Source organism: Crocodylus siamensis, chromosome 5 (assembly GCF_052110815.1).
Source record: "Crocodylus siamensis isolate JL-2025a chromosome 5, ASM5211081v1, whole genome shotgun sequence".
NCBI lineage: Eukaryota > Metazoa > Chordata > Crocodylia > Crocodylidae > Crocodylus > Crocodylus siamensis.
In genome coordinates, this window is record NC_143399.1 from 175248152 (window position 1) to 175275188 (window position 27037).

Genomic DNA, 27037 nt, shown 5'->3' on the forward strand with positions numbered 1-27037 from the left:
CTGCAGGAAAGACTCCCATACATCTAGGGTGCATATACATATGCTCATTTGCATTTTAGAATGTGTTGGAGCAGACTTGATTAATTAAGTCTGCTCCACGTTCTAATGAAAATGCTTTAGCGCCACCTTGTCGCATCTATTAAGCCTCCATGCATTTTAAAATGGCCACCAGGGCACTTCAGCTAAACTTCAGCCAATAAGGTTCAGCTAAAGAATCCAGTGGCCATTTTTAAATATGAGGGGGCTTCACAGATGTGACCCTGAGGCATTTTAATTAAACTAGCTCTCCAGGAACTGTTTTCATTAAAATGCACCCTCCCCACCCCTTAGCACATGTATAGGCTGCCCTGGTGACCAGATTTTGAGGGGACATACAGAGAGCTAGTCCTAGAGAAGGTGAAGAACATGACACTGGACAGGGGAGGGACAAGCTGCTGATTGTGGGGGGATGGTTTGAAGACAGAGACCAGGGGAACAGCTTTGGCAGTTCAGAAGCAGAGTAGACTGGAAAGGTAACAGCTGAGTAACTTTGGGGATGTTCAGGGTTGTGCAAGCCAGCCTGGGGACAGAAGGACTGCTTAATCCTTTGAAGGGGACAGTGAACCTCTGGGTGGCCTTTGCCCCAGTAAATCCTTTTGTCAAAGAGCAGCTGTCTGTTTTGCTTCTTGGATCTTTGGGGCTGCACTTGCCCTCCCCAACAAGAAAGCAGAACTGAGTGCTAACTTCTTGAGTCAGGGCCACAGAACAACCACAGAGGGTTGGGGACTGAAAGGCCAAAGCATTCAAATGGGAAGGAGCCAAGGCTCTCCCCCTGTTCCACTCTCAAAGCCATACCTGGGCTGGCTTCAGGGGCCACAGTGGTCTGAAGCAAGCCCTGCCATCCTAAGTAGAATTATAGGACACTAATAGACTCCACAAACTTTTGAAAAAAATCATTAAATAAAATGCTCCTTTTTGTTTTGGGGGAGATGCCCCTCTTTCAATTAAGTGTTACCAAATGTCAAAGCAGAATGCTATCAACAGATCTTATGTTAGTCATCTTCTGCAAAATATTGCCAAATTATGAATCAGGTCCCCAAAACTCAAGGGACTGGCTTAAAATTGTTCAGATTCTTAAGAAATTAGGATTCTTTACATTTGCCTTTGGATTCTTAACCTTTGTAGTTCATGTTTTCAAGATTTTCATAGCAACCACAAAGGCTCCTTTTTAAACAAAGTGTATCCTGTATCTGTGCAGGTATTAGAATTAGCTGATCCTGAGGTTCTTTTCAACCCTCTGATTCCACCAAAAATAAATGAGAATGATGAATCACGTAATCACAGAATAATTTCTGAATACCACCAAATATTGTGAAAGAGACAATACAATTAAGAGAATTGGCAGCACTGCCCCACACCCCAGTGTAAAAGAAAGCAGAGTATTTGACGGGCATCCTAGGAGTGGGACATGGGCAGGAAGGAGGTGTGACAGAGTGGAACTTCGGTAAACCAGATCTCCTGTTTGGTATATGGTCCAATATAATGAATCTTCACAGTGAAGTCCATTATAAAAAAGATAACATTGGCTGCCTGCAAACTCAATCTCTGCCCAGTGGTCCAAAAATCAGACAGCTCCAGTCATACATAAATAAGATTCAAAGGGCAAAATATACACACAGTTTTGAAACATAAATTAATTGAAAGACCAATTGTACTGATAATTTTGGAACATATGTGTAGCCACATAGCACGTGTACAGAGAGCCTTTGATGTGCTCTAATTAGAACACATTGGAGCAGACGTGATTAATTTAGTCTGCTCCACATTCTAATTAGAATGCTTTAGCATCATTATAGTGTCATGTGTATTAAGCTTCCCTGCATTTCGAAAGGCTGTGGAGGTACTTTAACTAAAGTGTCTTGAATGAGCTTTAGTTAAAGTGTCCTACAACCATTTTTAAATGTGTGGGGGCTTAATACATGTGATGCTGCAGTATTTGAATTAGAGCACCTCTCTGGGAACTGCTCTAATTAAAGCACCCCCATCCCTGAGCTTGTTTATAGGCAGCCTTAGGCTGTTTAACTTATGATAAGTTGCAAGTTTATAAATCCAACCTTCAATGCTAGCATCAAAGTGCAACCTGAATCCTGGTGCATTGACAAATCCATCTGTGACGAATCTGATGTAAGCAAAACTGTCAGAGGTGTCCACTGCATCAGGAATAGTAGTACCACAATATCTGCCCAATAAATTCCCTAGGAATACAGAAATAATTAGCAAAGCAATCAGGATGACTTTTATTAAAAAGTCTAATAAAGTGTCACCTTTGAGCTTAAACTATTGGGCAGAAACAGAAAAAAAAAGAAAATGTAGTCCCTAGGAAGCCACTAGAAGGCATTTTGCTAGCCTTATTTTACTTCAGTAACTAAAATAACTGTTCTGGCAATAAGGAAAGCATGTAGCAGTACAAGTGGTTCATCCAAAATATCTGTATTATACACAAAGTTCTACACAATTTGTGATTCTGCAGATTTTTAGGAAAATGCAAAATATGGGATTGTTCATGAAATAAACTTAAAAAATAAAGACTTAATAAAAATAAAATGCTGGCTCCCCGGTGGGAACCAGTGGTCCTGCTACTGCTTTGGCCTGGCCTCACAGCCCACCTGGGTTGGGGAAGACACTGGCTGGCAGGGTGACACAATGGGCAGCAGTTATCTCACCAAGGGCTGCTCTGCCTGGCTCTAGCTACACATGATGGCAGCTGCCCCCTTATCCCTCCTCCCTTCCCACCAGGACATAGGCACCTACCTTAATGGATTGTTTTTATTAAGGTAAGTATAAATTAGTATTTCTAAACCTTTTGTACAAATCTACATATAATTTACTTTGTTGTATATTGTGTATGAGCACATCCAGCAAATCCAGATAATATCTATGGAATTTGCTATATATACCATGACCAACCCAGGAAAATAGTTTCATTTCTCGGTGATTTAAGTAGACCCCTAATTACTCATAACTGCATGCAGGTTTAGCAGCTTTCTAATCTGAGGTGCCCATCTGGCATTAGGGAAACAAAGACAATCACTGACCAGAAGCATTATACTCTCGAATCTCCACAAAGTCATTTGCACACCCAGGAGAGTTCTGAATGTTTAGTTCTTCTAGACTAATGGTCAGATAATGGCCTCTAGGTCCATGGAGAAACCATTCACACAACAAATTGTCTTGATAGTGAAGATCAGGGAATCCTATGGTTTCAATTACACCATTTTGTCCTGTCACTGTTCCACCACACGGAGCTGCAAAGAGAATGACTTTTTAGTCATCATTTTACCATAGAGTAACCCTTGTGGAACTAAACTCTCTCACTCAGGTCTTAGTAGGGCAATGCTAAGTAGGTTAGGTACCTGACTGGAGATAACATACTGGGGATTGTCTTCTAGATTCTAAATCTTCCTCTGTCGGCTAATTATATCAATCCTGGTTTTTTTTTTTTCCTTCCACAAATACCTGTTGGTTTTGTTCAAATTCAAATACTATGGAAGCTGTTTAAGTTTTCACTGATGTATTCTCTAGCAAAGATGAGCTCAAGTTACAGATGTTGGGCCTGATTCTCATTTACAGAAAGGTTCAATTCTAGTACATGGGCAATGTAAACAAGAACTGGGCCCTTTGGATCATGATTCAGATATTCCAAAATGTAGGAGTTTTTGGACCTGGAATTTTGTGCTGGACAATTACAAGGATAATTGTCAACTGGTTTGTGGTTGGGATCTGGATCCCTGATTCAAATACCTCTCTAGATTTAACTAGATGGTGATATATTTTACCTAAATAGTAATATAGCATGGGTGATTTGTTGGTTTGGTTTTAATTTTCACAGTTTAAAAGCAGAACTGTGTATTTCTTGTTCATTTCCAACTTCTCTCATTTCCATGCGTTTCTGTATGCCCCTAATAATGGAATCACTTCCTAGTTCACAAAGCTGCTATACTCTTTTTACTTAGAGTGCATCTTTCCTGAAAAAGTATTTCTTTCATAAGCTCATAATATTAATGTTTTAAAAATAAATTAGGAATATATTGGACTTCCCACTGCATTCTGTATGCCTGTTAGTTAAAGTATAAACTTCTCAAGAAAAGGGTTATATTTAATTTGTGCCCTGTTATGTGAACAGTGCTGGCTCTAAAATGATTAATAAGTTAGTCCAATTTGGTTTGTAGGCAGTTGTAACATGGAGACTTTTTCTGAATAAATATAATTTATGCCTTACTGTTAATTAGTATTTTCTTACAGTGGGAGCAGCTTCAATTGTCCAAATATATATCTGCACAACTGATGTGTTTTTATGGTTGAGATTTAAAATCTAATCAATGCAATCTTGTTTAAAACAACACCGCATTAGTTTGCCACAAAAATATAAAGAACAAAGAGCTCAAAGTCTTTTGAATAAGAAGGAACAACATAATAAACACAGTTCTCTGAAGATTCCTGATAACATTAAAATGTAAAATCCTTTTACATCTCTAGTGTACCTGACCCAAGAGTATTTCAACTCTTTGTTGGTGTTTCTAATCCTGGCCTGGCATCTTGAAAATATTATTTTAAAATTTATTATTTTATTTTCCAGCTGACAAATATTGGTTCTCCTCTTTTTGGCCTTATCCCATTCCTTTGATTTCCTGTCTCTTTGATGGTCTATGAGGACTGTTAATACAACTGATTATGACATTTGCACCAAGGCACCACTAGTTTCCCTCATAACCTCCTGCTGTTGTTGGTCGTTTCTTCATACTCCTTGTTACATAAGTTATGGTCATTTTATACACGATACCAAATCATATTACATGGCTTTATCTACAAAAACTGCATTTCTAGTAATGCAAACAGTGACTATACGCTAGTGCTAACGCCATTCTTTGAAGCATTTGGCCTCTTTACTGCTGGCTCTCCAATTCCTGCAATTTGTATTTTATGCTTGACAAGTCTTTGTTTCCACCTTAGTAATTCTATGAGGACTTTCATATTCCAATAAACCTACCTATCACCAGTAAATAATATAATTAATTGATATGATGTTTCTGGTATCTTGAATTAAAAAGTAATGGAAAGAGACAAAACCTTCTGTCACTTCATCTTTTGGATGAAATGAAGAACTAATGCTAAATCCATAATAACTTTTCTGTCCCTTCCATAGCCTAAGATCAGTGGAAATGTAAAGTTATGAACTGTGTAGGTTATACCTCTTGAGTACTTGACATTAAATCCAGTGTGTGTGGCACCATTGTCAGTTCTGAATTTCATGTACATGACACCACCTGAAGACCTTTGACTGCCTGGCAGAGAGCTTCCACACAGTTTTGCAATCATTGGTGCATTGCTGTCAGCTCCATTGCGTAGCTCAAGGTAACTGAGGCTACAGCTAACACAAGATAAAAAATAGGGTTTTTTTAAAGAATTTAAAACATTTCAGCAAACTCCTGAAACCTAGTCAGAAAACTTCAGAACAGTTTCTCTGCAATATGACCTAGGGAGAAGGCATACTGAGAGAGCAAGACAAGTTTAAAATTGGTGATATCCCTCTAGGGTTTGAATCAATGATATGTGTTGGAAATATCTAAATAGGTCACAATACCACACCAAGCCCAACATACAGACTGACAGTTTCTGACATGAATTATTTGAAATGGCTATTAACAACAACAAAAAAATCTGAAATAATTAAATAAGCATAAAGTGCACAGCTTTAAAACAGTTAACCATTAAATTCTTATTTTAAAGTGCGCTCCCTGCTAAGCTTCATCTGTCACTGTCAGAATAGCAACAGAACCTATTAGAGGGATCCAGAAATATTCAGAACTAGAAATAACGGTGGACCTGAGTATCCCAGTGTGTAAGGGCCATAAACAATTTCTAAATACAAGATAACATTATCTGTGAAGTGTAAGCAGCTCCTCTGTATAGGCATGTATATGCAGGGCAACAGTAGCATCTAATGGCGCAGACAGAAGTCCACCTCCCTGGTCTAACTCATGGCACTCCACGGAAAGTGTTGAGTTAGACTGATCCTCCTGACCCATCAGACATTAGACAGGAGGCATGACTGTGGAACTGCAAATCATATCCCATCACACCTTATTTCTGGTACAGGTGGAGCCTAATCCCAGGTTCCCCCTGCACCAGCAAGAAGTAAACTCCCATGGCTGGGAGCTTCATCAGCTGACAGGTTTCCCAGCCATGGGAACATCCCATGTACCCTGAGGCTGGAAGACCACAGCTGCTGCAGTCTTCTAGCCAGAGGGGCACAAGCTCCACGTGCAAATTAAAGCTGGATAGAAAACAACTATAAAAGTTATTACACATTTTTCAGCAATAACTTTTTAGCTGATTGGACCTTTTAAATTTGCATGTGTAGCCAGTCTAAATTGAGCACTTAACCAAGTAACTGTGTGATAGATGTAAGATGTAGAGGGGACCTTATATTTAAATCGCTGTCAGGTGTTATGGACCATACACTAAAACTTGGAAAGTCCAATCACTTCTCTCAAGAATTTCCTAGGTATCTTACCTCTAAATGTGGGAGTGTATTCTACTGAGGAATTATGGAGTATAATGCTTTTATAATTGGAAAAGAGAAATCAAAATAGAGTGCTTTAGGGACCACAAGAAAAAAACAAATGTAGATATATACTTTGGTGAAGGTTCAATGTAAAACTGATCTTCAAACCGGAGCTCCACTGCCTGTCCATTAGGAGTCGTTATAGTCCAGATGCAGTCAGCATGCTGTGGATAGTTGTTAGGATAACTGGGGGAAGATACATATCCAGTGGGGTTGGAGTCACTGATATAGATATTCCCTCCACATGCTGAGAAAGAAAAGGTTAACAATATGTTAAGGAAATGGGTAAGATTTTAAAAACAAATGAATCATATATATATACTCAATCACAGTTTTCTTTCAGTGAATTGTGTTCATCTCATGAACAAATACATTTTCATTTTTGCTATTGAACCATATTCAAGCACAGTTTAACCCTTTTTTTGTATGCAGGCAATCCTCGACTTACAACATTCATAAATTGACACCCTGTTCCAACTTTCTGACATCAGTTTCTACTTTACAATGCTTGATCAGATATGATGCCACACCAGTGAACAAGTCGCTGTGTCACCCATCTTCCTGGAGAACATCTCTCCACACTTCCTTGGACACTTTCTTTAAGAAAGCAGACAAGGCTCCAGAAAAACCTTCAGCCAAGACTCCTGAGAAGAATCCAGCCAAGAAGCCTTCAAAAAGTCCAACCAAAAGCCTTCAAAAAGTCCAGCAAAGTCACTCAAAGAAGTCCTTCCAAATCAATATGATTGCTATTTATAGTATACATACATTAATGTAGCTATATTACTCCTCTATAATTAATTGAGTACAAAATTTTGGGCTATTTTTGGTGAAAATAGGGTATTGGGCCTTGGTTCAGGAACAAATCACCCATTTATAACATTGTTTCCTATGGAAAAATTGGTTCCGAGTTACAACGCTTCGACTTAAGACGCCAGTTTCAGGAACCAATGGTGTCGTAAGTCCAAGGACTGCCTGCACTGCCAAAGGTTAAGCAAAAGTCTGCCACAATTGTCTGATGGAAGCTATAGTTCTCTTAAGCTCTGTAGAAGAGAAGTCTCATGTTTGTTCTTGCCAACATTGTAAGATGGAAAGCTGAAATTAAGGATCAGTTGTTTTAATGCTTGTGGGAAACACTCTTAATTCTGTGACCATGAAATTGAGATGTAAAATCAAGGTAATATTAAGTGAGATATGGCATTCTGAGGAAGCTCAAGAATTTGCTCAGAATCTTTACCTTATCACAATATCTTTATTTAGGAGGTTTTTGATTAAAATGAGTTTTCACAATGCTAATAAGCACAGAAATTCAGTCAGGCTCTGTAAAGTAAAATACTAGCAATAATACTACGTCACTTCATCAATTTAAAATAAAACAATATTAATTATTATTAATAATATTATTATTAATATAATTAATAATATAATATTATTATTGTTAATGTTGTTATTATTGTAATTAAAGTAATATTAATTATTATTGATGGAATTTCAAATTGAAAGAGTAGGAAGAAAAAGAGCTGTACAGACATGAGAAAATTGATAGGTTGTCCTAACTGTATTTAATCAGCAACAATTAAATGAGGATTCAAAATGTCCTAAGAGATGTGGATTTGTCATGAATACACTGAAATAGCTGCAGATGCCAAGTCCATGGTTTACACCAAGATCTGGCCTTCTACCTTTTTGTTCTTTTAAAAATGTCATTTTCTGTAGAGGATATCTTCTTGGCAGAGGAGGCAACTTTGTGGACTGTTATAATTCTTTTAAATATAGTGGGCCATATTTGTTCTTTCTGTAATTCAGCATTTTCACCATGTGGAAATCAAACCAGGTTTTCATTTCTAATTTGCTTTCTTTCACTCTATTAACTGTTGAAGCCTACACCTAACAGATTTATCCAACTTCTCGTTTCCTCATATGCAGGAATTAGATATTCTAGTTAAGGGATACTAGAGCTATTCCAAGGGGGAAAAGTGCCTTATTAGCATATAGAGAACTCACAGGCAGTGGGTATGTACAAATCATCCACAGAAAAATGGCATTTTTGCAGGTGTCACATTTAAGAACTATGCTTCTGAAAGAGCAATTTTTAAGTCAATTCATTAATTTATACAACTTCTATTTGATTCTGACACTCACCCATATTCTTAGCCTCATACTTCAGTTTGAACCCTTGGCCCTCATTGCTGCCGTCAGAAATGAAGCGGACAAACAGTTGATTTTCTGTGGTGTACATAGTAGAAAAGGGACTGCTACCACACATCTGTCCATTCCCTCCTGTGGTCCCCAGTGGTGGGGCAGAGTCATCCATTCCATTTTTAAGCTAGAAAAAGGAAATAGTTTAGGTTATTCAAGCATAAAGCTCTACAGTATAATTAATCCTTGAAGAATGATCAAATAAAAATGAAAATAATTTCAGTGTTTCAACCCTTAGAAAAGAATTTCCTTTTAATATACAGTATCACTAAATAATGTTTCACACACACACGCACACACACACGCGCACACACACACACGAGAGGAGGACAATTCTAAACACATTTTCTCTCTTGCCTTGGCATATCCTTTCCTAAAGACCAAGATAAAACATACAGATTGTCTCACCTCAACATAGTCCCCACGGCTGCAAGAAGCATCCTCACCCTGAACCTGGAATGGCTGTTCAAAATTCACAGCAATGATGAATCCGGTGGTTACCAAGACATGCCAGGAACAATTGAGGTTGGGCATATAGGTTTGGGGATACTTGGGGGATGTTATCACACCCCTGTCTGCATGCAAATAGCCACCACAACCTGAATAAAAGGAAGGGATATAAATAAGAAAAAACATTTAAAGCGGTTAAAATAATAATTCACATTTTTATTAAAAAAAAACCCTCCCTCTTAAAACATTATGTGACTGATAAAACAAATGCTGAGGCAAAAAGAGCTGTGTGGAATGTGCACAGCCCAATTACAGGCCACACATACATGCATGTTGTCAAGTGTTCAAGTTGCATGCTGACATAGAAAACAATTTGATGTGAAAACTGGCTCCTTGCCATGATAAATAAATGAGGAATATAACATGTGTGGTGCATATAGGGAGGTGGTATGGCTGGCCTTCTGGTACTTTTCCTCATGCCAGCACCAGTCTTTGGAGCCACTGAAAGTCAAACCAGCCCGATCCAAGGTGCAAAATGGATCTATCTTGTGACTGCCTTCCTATGACCCTTGTGTGTTGCCTGCCTTGCAAATGCAATTTACATTAGTCTGTATACGTTGTGGGGTAACTCTTTGTAAACAGGTAGCAGTAGAAGAGGATTTTCAGAGTAAAGGAGAATCCCTGGTTGCTACGTATAGCGCTCTTTAAGTCTCTATAGAAAATTAAAATGGTCCAAGGTTCTCATGTGTTATGTATCATGTGTGTGCCCTTTGATTAATTTAATTTAGCCTCCAAGCTGGAGATTCCGTCTCTTTCATCATCCATCTTTCATCAACTGAGTTTTATTTTCTAGCTACAACCATCTTCGCATTTTTAATATATTATGAAATTCTTAACCACATGGGAACTGTTGTAATGTTTCTTCCTCTACTGAGCATTTTCAAGGTCACCTTATTTATATATCAGGACAGTGATACTGCCTGCTTGATTAGTGCTTTGTTGTAGCTGATCTCTGAATGAGTGACAAAGTTTAATTAATTGGTGTGAAGAATTTAAGTTACCTATTTTTGAAACACATTATAGGATGCCTAATGAAATGAGATAGGTTTTAGATAGTTATATGAAGCAGTTGTGCTAAAAATATCACCTATAACCACTTCCTTCCTCTTCCAATTTGTAGCAGCAAAGTAGATTAAAAATGCATTAGTAAAAAATAGAAACCGCTTACTTTTGTGATAAGAAGCATTAAATCCAAATCCAGTGATACTTGCATCAGCAGTAAAATGAATGAACATTGCGTCTCCTGAAGATCTTATTGGCCCAGGAACTTCACGACCACATACGGTGGCCAGTACTGGAGAAAGGCTAGTGTCCCCTAAGGGTGAAAGTAGTATTATCAGCATCAAAAAAATACTCAAATTTGAGATTTTGAAACAGTAATTAATTCCAAATTGTTGGCAGATTCTTATAAAACTTGAGGTCAGCAACCTACAGCCCTTGGGCCAGGTATGACCTGCAAAGGTGTTGGATTAGGTCCACAAAAGTCCAGCTTAGCCGATGGCAGCATGGGGGATAGGTCAGCATGCAGCAATATTAAGCTGCCATTTCCTCTGCAGCCCTCTCTGCTGTTCTCTTGTGGTGCTTTATCCTCACTGGACAGGGCATTAAAGGGCAAGTGCAGGAAGTCTTGAGGGATGGGTGGGGGAAGAGCAGAGAATTGTAGCTTGAGGCAGGGGTTGGGTCAGAAGTTCCAGCCCATGGCAGCAAAAGGTGGTCAACCCCTGTTCTAGACCCTCAACCCTGTGTTGTTGTTCTTCATAGTAACCAGAACACAGTTTCAGCATAAAAGAAGACTAGTTTTGGAATAGGTTCTTGTGGCTGGTGAACTGTCTGTGGATTTCCAGCTGTCCTATGACTGGGTTTCATGCTGTTGGCTAGTACCAACATTGGTTTCTCACCATCTCTGATAACAAGCTTGTCATAGTTGCATGAACTGTGAGATTCTATGTCTAGGGACAGGATGTTGAACTCCACAGTGGACTCTGGAGCTCTGATAAGCCAGACACAGTCAGCAAAATTTCTGTACTTCCTTGGCCAGCCTGGGGAGAAGAGGAACAAAGGGGTTTCTCCTGTTGTTACAATACCACCGCATGCACCTGCAATATACAAAGGAACACACATTACCAATCCTCATTTTTTTTAGGATTTAAAGGTACTACATTACCATACTTTCCCAAGGACCTACTCAGAGGCAGATGGGGAAGCATGAAGCCCCTGATTTCACTCCATGCCTAGAACTTTTCTTTATGAGGCAGTGATCTGGGCCTAATTTTCTAATAGAAAAATCTATAGCAGGGTGCACATGCAGATGATTTGCCCAGGTACAGCTGACTGAGGCATAAACTGCACTGGAGTTTATTACAGCACTTTAATGGCACATGTAGACACATTTTCTGATTAGAAAGCATGTGTATATAAATATTAATAGTCTTGCTAGAGAAGTGCTAGTCATTTAAATAGTGAAGTTAAATAGAAATAAAGCTAAATGAGATTATCTTCCCTCCCCATTCCAGAACTTTCAAGTGTGGATTTAGAAGTGTATTAGGAGTAAGTTAATCTGAACTGTCCTCTTTAACTTGCCAAAACAAACAAACAAACAAAAACATTTTCTTTTCCCTTGCAACATAAATAAATATTTATAGTGAAAATTTTCCCCTTTATTTCTGGGATACTTTGCATTAAAGCTTCATCTAAGAGTTTCTACACTGTGGGTGCATCTACATGGCACCCGATAGCAACATAGCAACACACTACGTTGCTGTCATGGCACAGTACAGCGACATAGCTATCATGCGGGTCTACATGTGATTGCCAACTATGTTGCCATAGCGGCACACTCCCTGGTTAGAGTACACTGCTATGGTGACGTAGTGGTGAAATCAGCGCAGTAGCCCCCAAACTGTACTGTGCCTCAGTACTTCCAAAAGGCACCCTGCCTCTGTACTCCAAAAGGAAGTACTAAGCACAGTGCCATAGCAACATCGCTGTGCGGTGATGTGCAGACGCACCCTGTATGATAAAGCTTTTTAGTCATCTTTGTGGAAGTGACAAGTCCTTCAAGAATGCTATTTTAAAGGGCAGGCATGCAAAATATTTGGCTCTCATAAAATGCCAAAATGAGGAAAGATTTTTTCACTCCGTCTCCCATCAAAGCTGAAGCTTCAATTTCATATATACGAAAGGGACACCAATATGAATCAACAAAAATGATGATGATGATTAATACTGTTTGTCCTTCACACCACACACTTTAAAAGAAAGAGATTTTAAATGCATTCACTTTAACATACTAATCAACAACGCCATTTTCAGAGACAAACCTCTAGCAACATGGTGCGGAGTTGCTGTAGAAGCTTCCATGGCATGCCACTCTAAAAGGAAGCCCTTTCCATTCACGGAGTAGTCTGACTGGAACTGGAGTGTGATAGAACTGCCAGAGGAAGTGAAAGACGAAGGGACTACCCCACAGTATGTTGAAAGAGGTCGTGAGTGGATGCTGGGCCCATCATAGACCTATAAGGAGAAAAAGAATTGTAACTCTTATTCAGGGTTTAAATTTGAGCCTTTGGGGTCATTTAATGCCAGTCATAGTAAAAATCAAATCCACGCAAACTGTGCAATCTGACTGCAAAGCTCTTAAGGCTGCAGCATTATGGCCAGAACTCCTGAGGAGAAAATTCCCATATCCAGTGAATCAGAAAGAACTGGAACTTCAGCCCAATTCCAGTTAAGGATAATATTGATGACAATTAAAATTAAAACCTCTTTTCTGATTCACCCTGTTCATGCTTTCCCACCAGAATAATCTGAACTAAAGCCATCAAACTAATTTTCAGTCAGAGACTGTTCTTCAAGGACATTAACTGGGTTTTCATTTAACAAGAGCCATTAGCATAATTCTTTTCTTTTCTGAAGGAAAGAAACAATAAATAACAGTGAAAAATTGTTCCTGAGGCTTTCTCTGTAGATCATCATAATTATTTTAATTAGCATTTTGCAAGCCAAAAACCTCTGAATGTTACAGACTCTTTTGTTCTGCTAGCATTCAAAACCAATTATGTGACCCCCAAAATAAACAGGAAAACATAAAAACAGAAGAAAGATTATGAACATTTCTAAATTGGACATTATATGATCACATGGTATCAATGAGCAGAGCTTTTAGTTAGTAGCCAAGGCGACAGATGTTCACTGAAGACCTATGCCAATGATTTAAATGCAACACATGTTAGCTTTTAAGACAGAGGGAATTTGAGAGGAAAGTAATGTGTCCATGTTCCAATCAAAGGTTTGTCCTGCTCAGGTGGTTAAGGCACACCATTTTATGTAGTCAGAGCCATACCACAGAGTAATGTGGCTAGCCTCAAGTCCAACCCCCTCTGACTCCTTAGCCTGAATGACTAAATAACTATTTACAACCAGGTTAATTGTGGGGAGCCTTCAACTTGAGCTCACAGTAAGTCTTAAACTCATAGGGTGCCTGTAAACATGCGGGATGTCTGCTCTGATGCACTGTAATTAGCTGGAGCATGCTATTTAGCATGCTCCAGCCAGCCTCTGCATCTCATGTATCAGCGTCCCCATGTTTCAAAATGGTGGCAGGGGCACTTTAAGCTTGTTTGACGAATTTTAGTCAAAGCACCCCCACAGCAATTTAAGTGTGGGAACACTGATACACTATATGCTGTGGGCATTTTAATTAGAGTGGCTCTCAGAGCCAGCGTAACTAAAGCACCCCCTCCCACTCCCAGAGCATATGTAAAAATATATATAAAGAGAGAGAGAGGGGGAGACAGAGAGAGAGAGAGCTGTAGCAGAATACTTCAGCCATGCTACCAACACAATCCTCTGTGTAACTGTACTTTTTGTAAAGGGGTTTACATGAAAGGCCAGTTCCTAGGTTAACTGGTAGAAAAATAAATTCTGAAAAAAGGAATTATACTTATCTTGGTTTAGAGAAAGAATCAAAGCAAAGAAATGGGATGCCTGTTTATGTTCTTGTTATCACTCAGTCTTCTATGTACTTTTGTTTTGCCCTATTTTTATTTAGGAAAACTAAATTCATACCATTCCTACCTCACTGGTTTTATCTATAGTTTGACCCTCCCTTTAACCTGCGGCATCTTCCAGAGTCTGTAGCTCTATGATTGGCATTCTTAACCATCAACACACTCATATACAATCTTTTACTTGAGCCATGGCAGCGATCATCCTCGACCATGAGGGATCTTTGATGACCTCACTAGACTTATATCAAGGAGGCATTTGGCCTCAACAGCCTGAAAAAGGGCTAAAGGCCCTGTGTTGTATAGCCATGCAGAGGAGTAATAGGGCCAGCACAGTTATCTCTTTAGAGCACCGACATTTTTTTTCTAAAGACAACACTTGAACCAAGGTCTCAAAACTGTAGTATATTCAGGTTTGAGGCCTTACATGCCTAAAAGGCAGGCATTTAAATCTACATTAGGCACCTAAATAAAGACAGCTTTATTTCACCACTACACTTTAGCACTGGAACTTTGAGAACTCAGAAAGTCTGAAAAAGAAGCTATACCTTACTATAAATTGTCCTTATAATTCTCTGTCATCCTATAAAATGCTTCAGAGTCCCAGTTGGGCCACGCTAGCATTAGTGAGTAAAAGTGCATTTCACATTTCTTACAGGAGTGGGGCAGGGCATAACCTTTTTAGCACAGGGGCCACAAATTAGTCCCACACCTCCCCGAGTGCCACTCTGATCCCCTTCTGCTCCATCTGCTGCTCCGCTTTATGCTCCGTCCTCTGTGCTCCTTGCCCAGTCTCTACTTTCTGTTTCATTGCCTGCGTCCCCTGCCTAGTTTCCTGCTCTGCTTTCTGTTTCTTGCTCTATATGCTGGTGCTGGCACCTAATTAAATTGCAATTTCACAATTTTCATGGAAACTGTGAAAAATGGTAGTATCCGTGATTACTGTGAAAAATAGCATTTCCCCTGATTTTTCACAGACTTGCTTGGAAAAAAAAAAGCTTACTGGAATACAAAGAAAGTGTGGCAATCCCTGCAGCCATAAGGCACAGGGTTTGAGAGAGAGATGCTGAGCTAGTAGACTCAGTGAAGGCGCCAGTCAGGAAAGCAAAAGGTTTTTGGTGTCATCTTTTAAGAAGTCAGATGCAATGCTGCAGCAGTGCTGCAGTCTGAAGGTGATGAGTGGAAGTAAATCCAAGAAAGCTAAATACATTCCAGCTCGGGATCATGTAAGGCAGTTCCCTGTAGGAAATTTGCCTGGGTGGTAATTTTTTTTGTTCATCATGCAATGTGACTCTGGATGTGTAGAGGAAAAACAGCATCCAATCTGCATATAAAGTGAAAGGCTGCCATAGAGGCTGAAGGTTAGAGCCCTGAAGATTGAGGAAATAGTCCATGAACCACTGAAAACAGTTTAACAAGAAGAGAAGCTACACTTGTGCTAGTGGAGGCAGTCACAGCTGCCAACATTCCTCTGGAGAAAATTGATAACCCTAAATTAAGGGGCTACTTGAACAAACATGTGCCAAATGCTGGCAGTTTCCCATGTGTGAACAAACTTTGCCAAGATTATCTACCAGGAGTAATTGCTTTGCATGTTCTATCTACAAAACCTGCATTGGCAGAATATGAATCAGTCTTGATTGTAGCAGATGAAGCAACAGATGCCCAAGATAACTAGGTTCTGTATATTTCTGGGAGCTGGACAAACCACGACCTGCCTGGGTTTCAAACAGAGCCGGTTCATCTTGCATCTGTCAATATTTCTATCGTGGCACAAGCTGCAGTGGAGGCTTTTGTAAACTGCAGCTTAGAATTTAACAAGATAGTAGCATTTCTATCTGATAATGCAATGTATATGTGCAAAGCTTTCTCTGATGTGCTCCAAGGAATGATGCCCAATGCAATTCATGTCACCTGCAATGTTCACATCCTTTCTTTAGTAAGTGACATCTGGCGCATACATTTTCCTGGTGTGGATCTCCTGGGGTTCCTCTTTTAAAAAAGCATTCCAACCTTGTCCAGGTCATAAGCTTTGATACAGTGAGTCTATTGCCAATGAAAGCAGGGATCTACATGCGACTGGCATTCCACCAGAGCCAGTGCTTACAGGGTGGAATTCGTGGTTTAAAGCAGTTTGTTACCACACCAATATTATGAAGTACTACCAGCAGTTTATGTGCGAGGATCTTGAAATCACACCCAGCACACGGTGTCTGCTTAAACTACATGATCTCTTAAGATAGTGCGACATTGAAGACCAAGTTAAGTTTGTGGTTGAAAATGTGATCCGGTTCATGGAGCTTCTGACATGGCTTGAAAGCCTGCAGGCTTTGATCCACCAAGCACACAACAAGCTGATGGGTATGATAAGTTGGGCTGAAGACATGGCATCACAGCAGCTTTCAAACTATCAGTGTAAAAACCAGTGGAGACCAGAACTGTTCCAGGCAATAGCTGCAAAGTTGAATCAGTACTACGAGTATGATCAGTCACTACTACAACAATTTAAACAACCCACTGCCTCCTTTTTTTAGGTTTGTTTACATTTTTTACCCCAGTTGGGTGCCTTTTCTGAGTTTTGAGCCTCAGCTACTACAATCAGTCCCTGGATGGCAGGAAGAGCATGACAAGGAATGTGCTGCTTACGTGTACTTTGTCAAAGGGTTCTAGATGCCTTTGACAATGACTGTTCTGGGATTCTGCTTTTTATTGGTTTCCACATGTCTGCAACTTGGCAAAATGCTGCCTTACCATTCCAACCAATTCAGTGGACACAGAATGTGCAATCTCAGTATATGAACAAGTGTTTATTATACTACAGAGACAGAAGATGTCAGCCACAACTGCCAGTGGATACTGCATGCTAGCCTTTAACAACTAACATGAATTGTTTCTATCAAGGTTAGCATTATTTAGTATTACTAAACTTTTGGTAGAATGCTAATAATAAATTATGATGATATTAGTTACAATTTTACGTTGTATATAAATTTATATACATATATTTCAATTTAGATTTAAATTTAACACTGAGATTTATAATGCAGTAATTTATTTGATATTTCCATGGACTTTGCTATTTAATTATGCCGCAGTTTTTGCCCCTCAGCCAATCAGCAGCCTAATGTGCACTGGAAATGTAACAGCTTAGCAGTGTATATGATAAATTTGTCAATATTTGGTGTCCTTATATTAAGGCTGGATGGTTTTCTAATAGTGATGGGATCTGGCTCAACCCAGGGTTACTGGACCTCAGTGCAGAAATCACTGGGTAAAATCTAGTGGCCTGTGTCTTACAGCAAGCCAAACCATGATCATTATGTTCCCTATTGGTTCTTATGCATAGATGGTGTATACTTCATTTCATCCTAATTCTGCAGCACTGTTAATGGTGTTACTTCCCAAATCATCAGTGCCTATTTTGTCTATTGACTAATAAGAAAACATAGGTACCATAAACACTACACATCATACCTTATAACAAAGATACCTGGGTCATACATTTGTTATGGAAAAATGCTACTAAATCTTTGGCTTGTGATAAATTATTCTTGCATGTAGCCCTTACCTACTTCTTAGTACAACAGCATTTTTTCCTGTATAATCCAAGAATTATATGGTTAACAAAGAACTATGTTTAGAAAATGGTGAATGAAAAAGAGGACATGTATACTTTGCCTACTTTGAGGAGCTTTTGATCAAGAGTAAATTGGATGCTTATCTTGCTGGGATCCTATGACCCCAGCTGACTTCCTGCCCTTTGGGCAGGGGGCTGGATTCGATGATCTCCCGAGGTCCCTTCCAGCCCTAATGTCTATGAAATCTATGAAAGAGAAGCATAATATAGTAAAATCTGAATGAACAATTTCTATTTATAAAAACACAGTTTCATATTGAATTCTGATGCTTTAAATACACTTATCTAAAATACATGTAGGTATATTAGAGCTTTGTGTGGTCATGTTTGAATAAAGGAGGGTATTATTTTATATTTGAGGCACTGTTTTAAGTAAATTCCTGAAGTCAAAGGGACATTTGTCATTGACTCAGTACAAGGCAAAGGCCCCAGTTGAAAAAATGGTGCAATGGCATCTGATCCCAGATCCCAACACTCGTGCATTCTGCCATGCAACAGGGTGCATCCTGCCATTACTTAGGGTTCCTGTTTAGTGTAGCCTAGGGGTTCCCCCTGGTGGGTATTTGAACCCTCCCCTTTGCCTGTCATCCCAGCTGGGCACAGACAAACCTGTTTGGTTGCCTGGCCCCACAACTCTGTCATGAGCTACAGGGCAAGACACATTCAGGTGTCAGGTTGGAGTGAGCCTCACAGCTTCCCATGACCCAATACGGAGCTTGTCTTGCCCTGAAGTTCAATTTAAGTTGCAATGGAAACCAGCAACAAAAATGTTCCACATATTTTGTGAAATATTGTTGTGGCCAGTTTCACATTTTGTCATGCCCTTAGTTCCTTGAGCATGTGGCAGGGTTATCTTTTATGCATAATTAACTAGTTAATTGCATCTTAAGTGTAACATCTCCCAAGCCCAAAGATTTTACCTTCTATTTCTTAAAAGTACCATTCTTACTTAATATTTGAAGGATTCTGGAAAATGATAACTTTTTTAACCAATATAATATTTACTTACAATGAGCAAATGTGGCCCAAAAGCCAACATTGCTGCCTGAGCCATCCGAGACAAATTTAATCCACAGGATGTGTCCAACGATGGAGGTGTAATTTAAAGGTAAGGATTCCCCACAGTATCGTCCTATCAGCTGTCCTGTCTCATTCCCTTCACGAATCTCCAGATAATCCTTAGTGCAGCTTTCACTATTTTCCAGCTGGAATATTCTGTTTCATTACCGGTGGAGAAGAAAATTGTACCATAAATCATAATGTAATATTTTGTATTGCTGCACATAGGGGAAAATTTCCTTCCTGTCCCATGTATCCACTGATCTGATAATATACTGATCTGATAATATACTTTTTAAAAGCTAGTTGTGAGTATAATATAAAGATCTAGAAAGGCCCTTCTGCAATTAATATGTGAACAAAATATGTGTGCCTTATATTCTTGTAACATCTTCTCCCCTTCCAGCAGACCTGAATATATTCATCTCTTTCCAATAAAGAGACTCCCTGCAAAATGGTTCTAACCACCATCTGGATATAGTTTAGACTAATTTAAAACTAACCCTCAATTTGCAAGACAGACATTTTTGCAAGACCAACTTACTTCATGTCAAGGCAACTTTATAAAATCCCACTATTAAAATAAGCTTTCATACTTAAAGAGAGACCCCAAATCTCTTGGTTTTTCCTGATGTGACCTTCTGGTTAAGTGAAGCTGACCAATACATTTTATGCCTGTTATATAATATTTTACATTTACTAAATACCACATATCACATTTATGTGTATATTCCACTAAATGGTCTGCTTCACATTGCTGGTATACTTATTACAGGTAAATAGTTATTTGATATTACTTTTAACAAATACCTTAATTTTTTTTCAGTTTATAGCACTTGTCTTTGTTTCTCAGAGGAAGAATTAATAACACTGTGTCTTTTCATCATGTCAGTAATCCAGTATTTACCTACTCAACCTCATTTGATACAGTGGCCTACTTACACTGTAAATACAGTTCCATTACTACTTTGCTTTCCCCTCTGATCCCTAACCTGCTCTGTGAAGGGTCATTGCTCTGTTTCTTGGCACTAACCTTTCATGCTGGGAAACATACAAGCTCAGAAATTAACATCATGCATAAAGAGCACTCTAACTGCACCTTGTTAAATACTCTGGGGAATCAAAATTGTTCTCTAGATTACATGCAAATTTCTGTTCTCATGTCTTCCTAGGAAATGCCTGTGACAGGCAGGAAACAGTAACAACCACTTTCTCCCTGCTTTCCCTCTACTTTTGTTATTTGATATTGCTGCTGAAATATATTTGAGATATTTAATTCACTCTGAATCCTATCATAATAACTGCATCTGGACACTGAACTATTCAGATATATATCCCTCTGAGACCCACAGAAATGGAAAGACAAAAGATGGAGTGATGCTGAATTTTCTCCTGTTATTTATGATCTGGTGAGAGCTGATTTCTTCAGCACCCTTTGCTACTCGCTCACAATACACCAGCTTGTATGTTGTTTGTGCCAGGGATGTAAACAATGACTAGTAGGGGTAAAGAAAGATTGTATGCTCCCAGTGGCAACTTCTGTGTTCTCTTTCCAAGTTACTTTGGATATGCTGATACAGTTTTACATTTCCTACTAAACAAAGAGCTTCCTTCCTGTAGGTCTATTAAAAAGCAGAACAACAACCCCTGGAAATGGATTTACATGAAGGACAGCTGGACCCGGTTGCCAGGGGAGCTGAGAATGTTCCAGACACATTCAGTGTTCAGGGGATAAGACTCAGGATAGCTGGGGCTGTTGAAGGCTCCTCTGTCCATGTGCAAGGTACCCCCACAGGCTGCAATGAGAAAGAGACAGAAGAGGGAATGAAGAGACCAAATGGGGAAAATACCTTGGAAGAATCAGAGTGTTTGCTACCTAGGGAAAATAACTGAAACAAAGACTATATTTCTCCCTTCTCTTAGCTTCTTGCATTAACTAGACAGAGCAGATCTCCTTGCCAGGTGTTAAGACCTTGGCAGAAAATCCTAGATACAGGAATCAAGTAGCAAGTCACACTGTCACTCTAAGATAAAAAACAACAGCTCACCTAATAGAGGCAGTGAGTATGTACTGGGAAATATGAGTTTGGCCCATGGCTTGATTATTCTTTCCTAGGAATGGCAGACATTCAAAGCACATTGGTTTGGTACAGACATTCAAAAAGCCTGAGATGCAACTGATCTAAATTATGTAGTTTTCTGTAAGCAGCATAGTTTAGATGGGCAGTGAACAGAAACACATGTACCCTTTGAGTGGGGGAGGAGGGGAGCAAATCTTAGACCAGGTTCCACCATTTTTAAACCAGCCTACCTATGCTGAACACCTGTTCTGTTATAGGTATAAACCAGTTTCTGATAAGTTATACTGGTAAAAGTGTAATATCTGTACCTGGCCATTGAGGCAGCAGCTCATTCCATTCAAAGGTGGTATAGGCTAACACTAAACAGATTCTATAGGAACTTATGTTCTTAGCCAGATAAGAAGGTTAAGGCAATAAGGGATTTTGAATGCACTATTAATAGGGAGTCAGAATAAATGCTGAAGAGTGAAGCCTAGCGGGATTCCCTTAAAAATCATTTGCTTCAGTTACCATTAGTTTTTCTTTCAGCTTGGGGAGTTGGGAAAAGGGAACTCTTGCAAAAATCAACTTACATGAGAATGATGCAGTGTAGGTAGCATGGAAGCCTTTGGCAGTACTGGCATTGCTGGAGACAAAATTCACCACCAATGCATTGCCAAAAGAAGTGACAGGATGTGGCATGGTAATGCCACAGTAACGGCCTGAATAACAGCAGAAACACAAAGGAAAGGCAAATGTTACAAAGGGTGTATTCTCATTGTAATAGGAATCTGGGGCAAAAATAATACTAGGATGTTAACTCCTGGCATCAGTTACTATTTTTACCACTTTTATTTGTTAATTACATCACTGCATATGCTGAGGGATTCTACATTTTCATTCCCTGTGTGAATTAAATTTACACCTTTAAGACTTTTTTGTGATACAAAGATAGACCAAACAGAGTAGCCAATAGTCTGGTGGTAAGGGTGCTCAACTGAATGTGGGTACCTCAGTAAGAGCAGGGATTTGAATCTGGGCCTTAAAATTTCTGAGATGATGTACGGGGTTACTGGTTTTTATCTTGCTCTCCCATTTGGACCAGAAATTCTGGTCTGGAATGAAGAAAAACTCTCTAAGCCAAAAAAAAAAAAAATTACAGAAAGTTTCAGTTTCTATGAATTAACATTTCTGATGGAAAAACTATTGAAAGATTTCTGACCAGATCGGTTGTGAATATGATGCTACAGAACTTCACCATGACTTAGATGAACTGTGCTCAAGTAGGAAGGCTCTAGACACCGCAGAAGCAGATCATTGATAATGTCCCTGGCCTTCCTGTATGAAGTTAGGAGCAATATGAAACTAAGGACCAAGTTCTATTCTTGCTACACTTTAAATCAGCAGCTACCCTACTGACTTATAGGGAGTAACTTAAACAAGCCTCTAATATTACTAAAGTATCTAATAAATCCATTGATTTTATTCAGTGTTGACTCTCACTTAGCTTGTTAAATATTTTAATTTAAATATATGTAGGTGCTTTCAAACACATTAGACAGAGAAGGTAAATCTACAGTACCTTGAAGAGGAGCTTCATAATTATCACCTTCCAAAAGCTCTACAAAATCTGTAGTACAGTTATTTCTGCTGTCTTCAGTAGCAAAGTCAGTGAATGACAGTGTAACATGGTTGACTGTTAGGAGCAAAAGTAAAAAGTTAGGGGAAAGTATGGCATTGCGCACACAACTAATTAGCTGTGCACAAAGTGTATTTTATGATAAATCTTCATTGCAAGAAAAAATAGCAAAAACTTTGTTTTATCCTTTTTCACTAAGTCAATGAAATAAGCTTGTGGCTCTTCACAGATTGTGAAATATAAAATCAGAAGCATCTTGGTTACTGATATTCTGAGTGGCAATATTGAAAATACATTAATCCTGCTGGTAAAAAATCTGCTAACTCCTTCTATATATTGAGTAGTCCTCTCTAGAGCAGCAGGAATTAAAGATGTTATATGTATACATAAAGACATTCTTTTTAACAACCCAACAGCTTTATTATTATATACTGAATATGTGAATCCAACTGATTAATGGATCATTAACTCCCCTTAGCCAAGCTTATGTGAAATTGGATTTTCCACATAGTCAGGCTCTAAGCTACACTCTGAAAAAAGGAGATTTGGCTGTTGGGATTTTTAGACCACTGTATTGCTTTTGCTTATTCATTATGGCCATCATATTTTGTACTTGCTGAGGATGGTATTAAGGTGAGAATGAAAGAATAACATTTTTCGTTGAAATCAATACTTGATAATAGTTTTTTTTTTAATTTAGGAGCATTTGTGTGTCTTGGATAGGTCAGATAAGAGGCTTATGATTTTGATGCATGTGGAAGAGCTATGTACAATATGTGTTTAGAGTGACTTAATCTTAATAACTGGCATTATGCAGGCCTAGTTTAAATAGGACAGTGTCATTGACTACAGTAGACTTGCACCCACGTGTATGAATTTGGCACAATAGTTTTGTTCATTGCAGTAGAAATAGTGAACTCTGGTAAACACAGACAAACAGGCACTGCAAGACACAACTGACTGGCACTCAACTCTATAGTCTCTGCATGTTCTGTTCTCTGCCTTTTGTATGCCAGTTGAGTCAATCAATTACAGCTGTAAATGCTGGTCCTCAGGATATAAAATAAAAGGTAAATCACAGCGGGTGGTAAGAGTGGGAAGGCTTCTTGACCATTTCAGTACAAGTAGAATATGAACATTGCACTGCATCTTGCCAGGTACTGTAATACCGTGACTATTATAATACCGTATAATCAACCTAGGTGCATTTGTAATATATGATGGAATTCTCATGACACATGTTGGAATCCTTTGATTCTCACAGTGATTTACCAGCAGGGCTCCATGGGCTCTCAAGAATTATTACTGATTTACACCAATGGATATAAGAGAAGAATCAAGCATACTGTCAGCTACCTGGAAAAATATGCTTTTAGGGGAGACATGCTTTTAAAGCTTTTGTATTTTTCAGATAAGGAACAGCTTTGAATAGTTCCCTTTTTCTTGTATTTCTCTGGGCATGCATTTTAAAATCTCACATCCCATTTTACTGATCTGCTTTTTAAATTAATTAGTGTTTTCCCCTTGGCAGACTGTTCTTAATTTCATAACCAGTTTATCAAGATTACCCACAATCTTCTCAAAAGAATCTTCTTTGGGCATGGTTTTAATATCTGTGGGATAATCAGCTGAGCAGAAGCATGCAGGTCACTATTAAAAATAAACATTTAACGGCAATTACCACACACATTTATCTAGAAAGCCATAATATTTCCACATACTCCATACTGGAAAATGACACATAACAATGGATAATACTAGGTGACAACTGTGGCAGGGTGAGTTTTGAGGGGGAGCCGTGAAGCGGCTAAAATCCTTTCAGTCCTCACTGTGAGGGAGTGGGGCCTAGGAGTGGCTGTGAACTCCCTAGCGCCCCCTACCGTCACTCAAGGCTGTACTCAGCACCCTCGGTTTCTCGCCTGCCATGACTTTGATCTTAAATGGTTAAATGGGAGGCTGCCTTTATTCCCCTAGTGAACGGTATGTGAGTTCTTGCCCCTACTCCAAATGGGGTGCCTCTGTGCGCCCCTCCCTTAAGGGGTATGCGTGCCTCCAAACCTCCCCTTTAGCACGTCCCAAGCCTCGCAGCTGTTCCGTGGGATGTTGTGCAGTCCCTCGCCCCTCTGGTGCTCTCTCTCTCTCTTGGGCACCCTGGGCTCATCGCCTGCCTGGTGCCCCTGGACTGGGCTCCTACCCACCGGCCTGCTACCAGTGCCCCCGGGCCTGTCTCACCGTTGTCCGGCTACTACCGGTGCCCCTGGGCCTGGCTGATCACCGCCGCCCTGTTACCGGCGCCCCTTGGGCCTGGCTCAAAGCCACCGCCCCATTACCGGCTCCCCGTGGGCCTGGCTCAATGCCGCCGCCCCGTTACCGGCGCCCCGTGGGCCTGGCTCAATGCCGCCGCCCCGTTACCGGCGCCCCGTGGGCCTGGCTCAATGCCGCCGCCCCGTTACCGGCGCCCCGTGGGGCTGGCTCAAAGCCGCCGCCCTGTTACCGGCGCCCCGTGGGCCTGGCTCAAAGCCGCCGCCCTGTTACCGGCGCCCCGTGGGCCTGGCTCAAAGCCGCCGCCCTGTTACCGGCACCCCGTGGGCCTGGCTCAATGCCGCCACCCTGTTCTGGGCCTTGCCCCCTCTGGGGCCAATACCGCACTCCTCGTGCTCTCTCTCCGCCCCACTCTGGGGCCTTGCCCTCTTTGGGGCCAATACCGCGCTCCGCATGCTAGGGGCCCAGGCGACCGCCGCTGTGCCTGTCCCCTTGACCCTTCTCTGGGTCAGTTGCCCCACTGGGCAAAACACTGCCCTTATGGGCTGGGGTCTGCAACCCCGCACACCGTGCCTCCCCGGTGCAATACTGTGCCTCTCTGCACACTAGGGCACAGGCGACCGCTGCCGTGCCTGTCCCCTTGACCCCTTCTCTGAGTTGGTTGCCCCACTGGGCAAAACACTGCCCTTATGGGCTGGGGTCTGCAACCCCACACACCGCACCTCCCCGGTGCAATACTGTGCCTCTCCGGCACAGACAATAGTGCCCCGCTGGCACTGTGCCCCTACTGGGCACCAGGAACCCCCAAGCTGTTGGGGAGCCCCACTGAGGCCTCCTCACTCCCCTACAGCCTCACCCGGTCCTCTGGTGTAAACTGTAACCAAAACTCAAGCCACCTGGCTACAACATAAACAACAGAGCCTCCTGCTCCTAACACCAAGCCCTCACCAGGGCTCTCAACCCTTCCTCCCTTTAGGGTGTTCTCGTTCCCAGCATCATCGCAGCCGGTCCACGTGGTAAAGCCGCAACCACCAGCCCAGGCTGCTCAGCTCTGCTGCAGAGCTCCTGCTTCTGCGGCAGTCAGAAGGGAACTGCTCCTGGGCCCAGGCCTGAGTTGTTATAAAGGGCCTGGCCCTGCCCCCTTCCGGTCACCTGACCGGCTGGTTGCCCTAGCAACCCGCAGCTGCGCTGCCCTGCTGATTGGCAGCTCTGTCAAACCGCACCTGAGCTGCCCTGGTGACTGACAGCTCACCTTCTGTCCTCTCTCAGGCATGGAGCACCCCAGTGCCTCCGTGACACTCACTTTCTGGGACAATAACCCCTTTAGCTTCCTGCCACACCTTGATGTCTTTTTTTCTTTTATATGAGGAAAGTTGCCCCAGGGCTTCCTAAATTGATCTCTCAAATAACCACTAGGTGTACCATGGTCTCTGCCTTATGGACTAATTGCATGGCTCCAATGCATCCTACACCATGCCCCATACCTTGCACATGGCATCCTCATTGATGTTCTCTTCCATTTAGCCCCTCCTCTGTGACTCCTGGACCCTTGATGGTCCGTCACTTTCAGCCCCTCATTCTGGGCTACAGACCACTCAGTGGGTCCCTAGAAATGTCCTCCTACCCTTACTTCCGCCCCAAACCTCCAGACTGCTTTAGGTGTTACCCTCCACATTGACCTTCTGGGGTTGCAGCCACCTTGCTGAGGTGGTGTTCTCTCAGCAAGCTCCAAGCTGTTACTGCTGGCTTATCTCAGGGCCTGGGTTTATATCCTCCCTAAGTCCAATCCTCCTCCTGGATCAGATGACTGAAATCAACTCAGGCCATACCTGCAAGCCACTTCAGCCCCAATCTGCCTATTCTTAAAGTGGCAAAAGCACCAAACCTCCTGCCATAACAACCACTGGCAATTGTTAGTTTTTAAATAGTAATCATTATAAACCTGAGCCTAAATTTAAGAAAACTGGTGAGCACTAGCAGTCTGAAAACAGAGATTGTTTAGCTTAGGGGAGATAGAAGAGGTATTTAACAATAGAAACAAAAGGCTGTTATGATGAAAATGAT

At 40.8% G+C, this 27037-nt stretch overlaps 1 protein-coding gene across 1 annotated transcript in view; it reads right to left on the reverse strand.

Annotated features, from left to right (window-relative positions):
• The window catches only part of CUBN (cubilin), a 243190-nt gene that overhangs the window by 69418 nt on the left and 146735 nt on the right, over positions 1 to 27037 (reverse strand). The window contains exons 34-47 of the mRNA XM_090049811.1: positions 22655 to 22768; positions 21666 to 21794; positions 20676 to 20808; positions 18959 to 19168; positions 17068 to 17131; positions 12631 to 12823; positions 11209 to 11406; positions 10479 to 10625; positions 9209 to 9399; positions 8744 to 8927; positions 6677 to 6851; positions 5229 to 5407; positions 3075 to 3284; positions 2094 to 2234 (exon numbers count right to left, since the gene is read on the reverse strand). Of these exons, the coding sequence (XP_089905937.1) occupies positions 2094 to 2234; positions 3075 to 3284; positions 5229 to 5407; positions 6677 to 6851; positions 8744 to 8927; positions 9209 to 9399; positions 10479 to 10625; positions 11209 to 11406; positions 12631 to 12823; positions 17068 to 17131; positions 18959 to 19168; positions 20676 to 20808; positions 21666 to 21794; positions 22655 to 22768 (2268 nt within the window). The remainder of the gene's footprint in view (positions 1 to 2093; positions 2235 to 3074; positions 3285 to 5228; positions 5408 to 6676; positions 6852 to 8743; positions 8928 to 9208; positions 9400 to 10478; positions 10626 to 11208; positions 11407 to 12630; positions 12824 to 17067; positions 17132 to 18958; positions 19169 to 20675; positions 20809 to 21665; positions 21795 to 22654; positions 22769 to 27037) is intronic.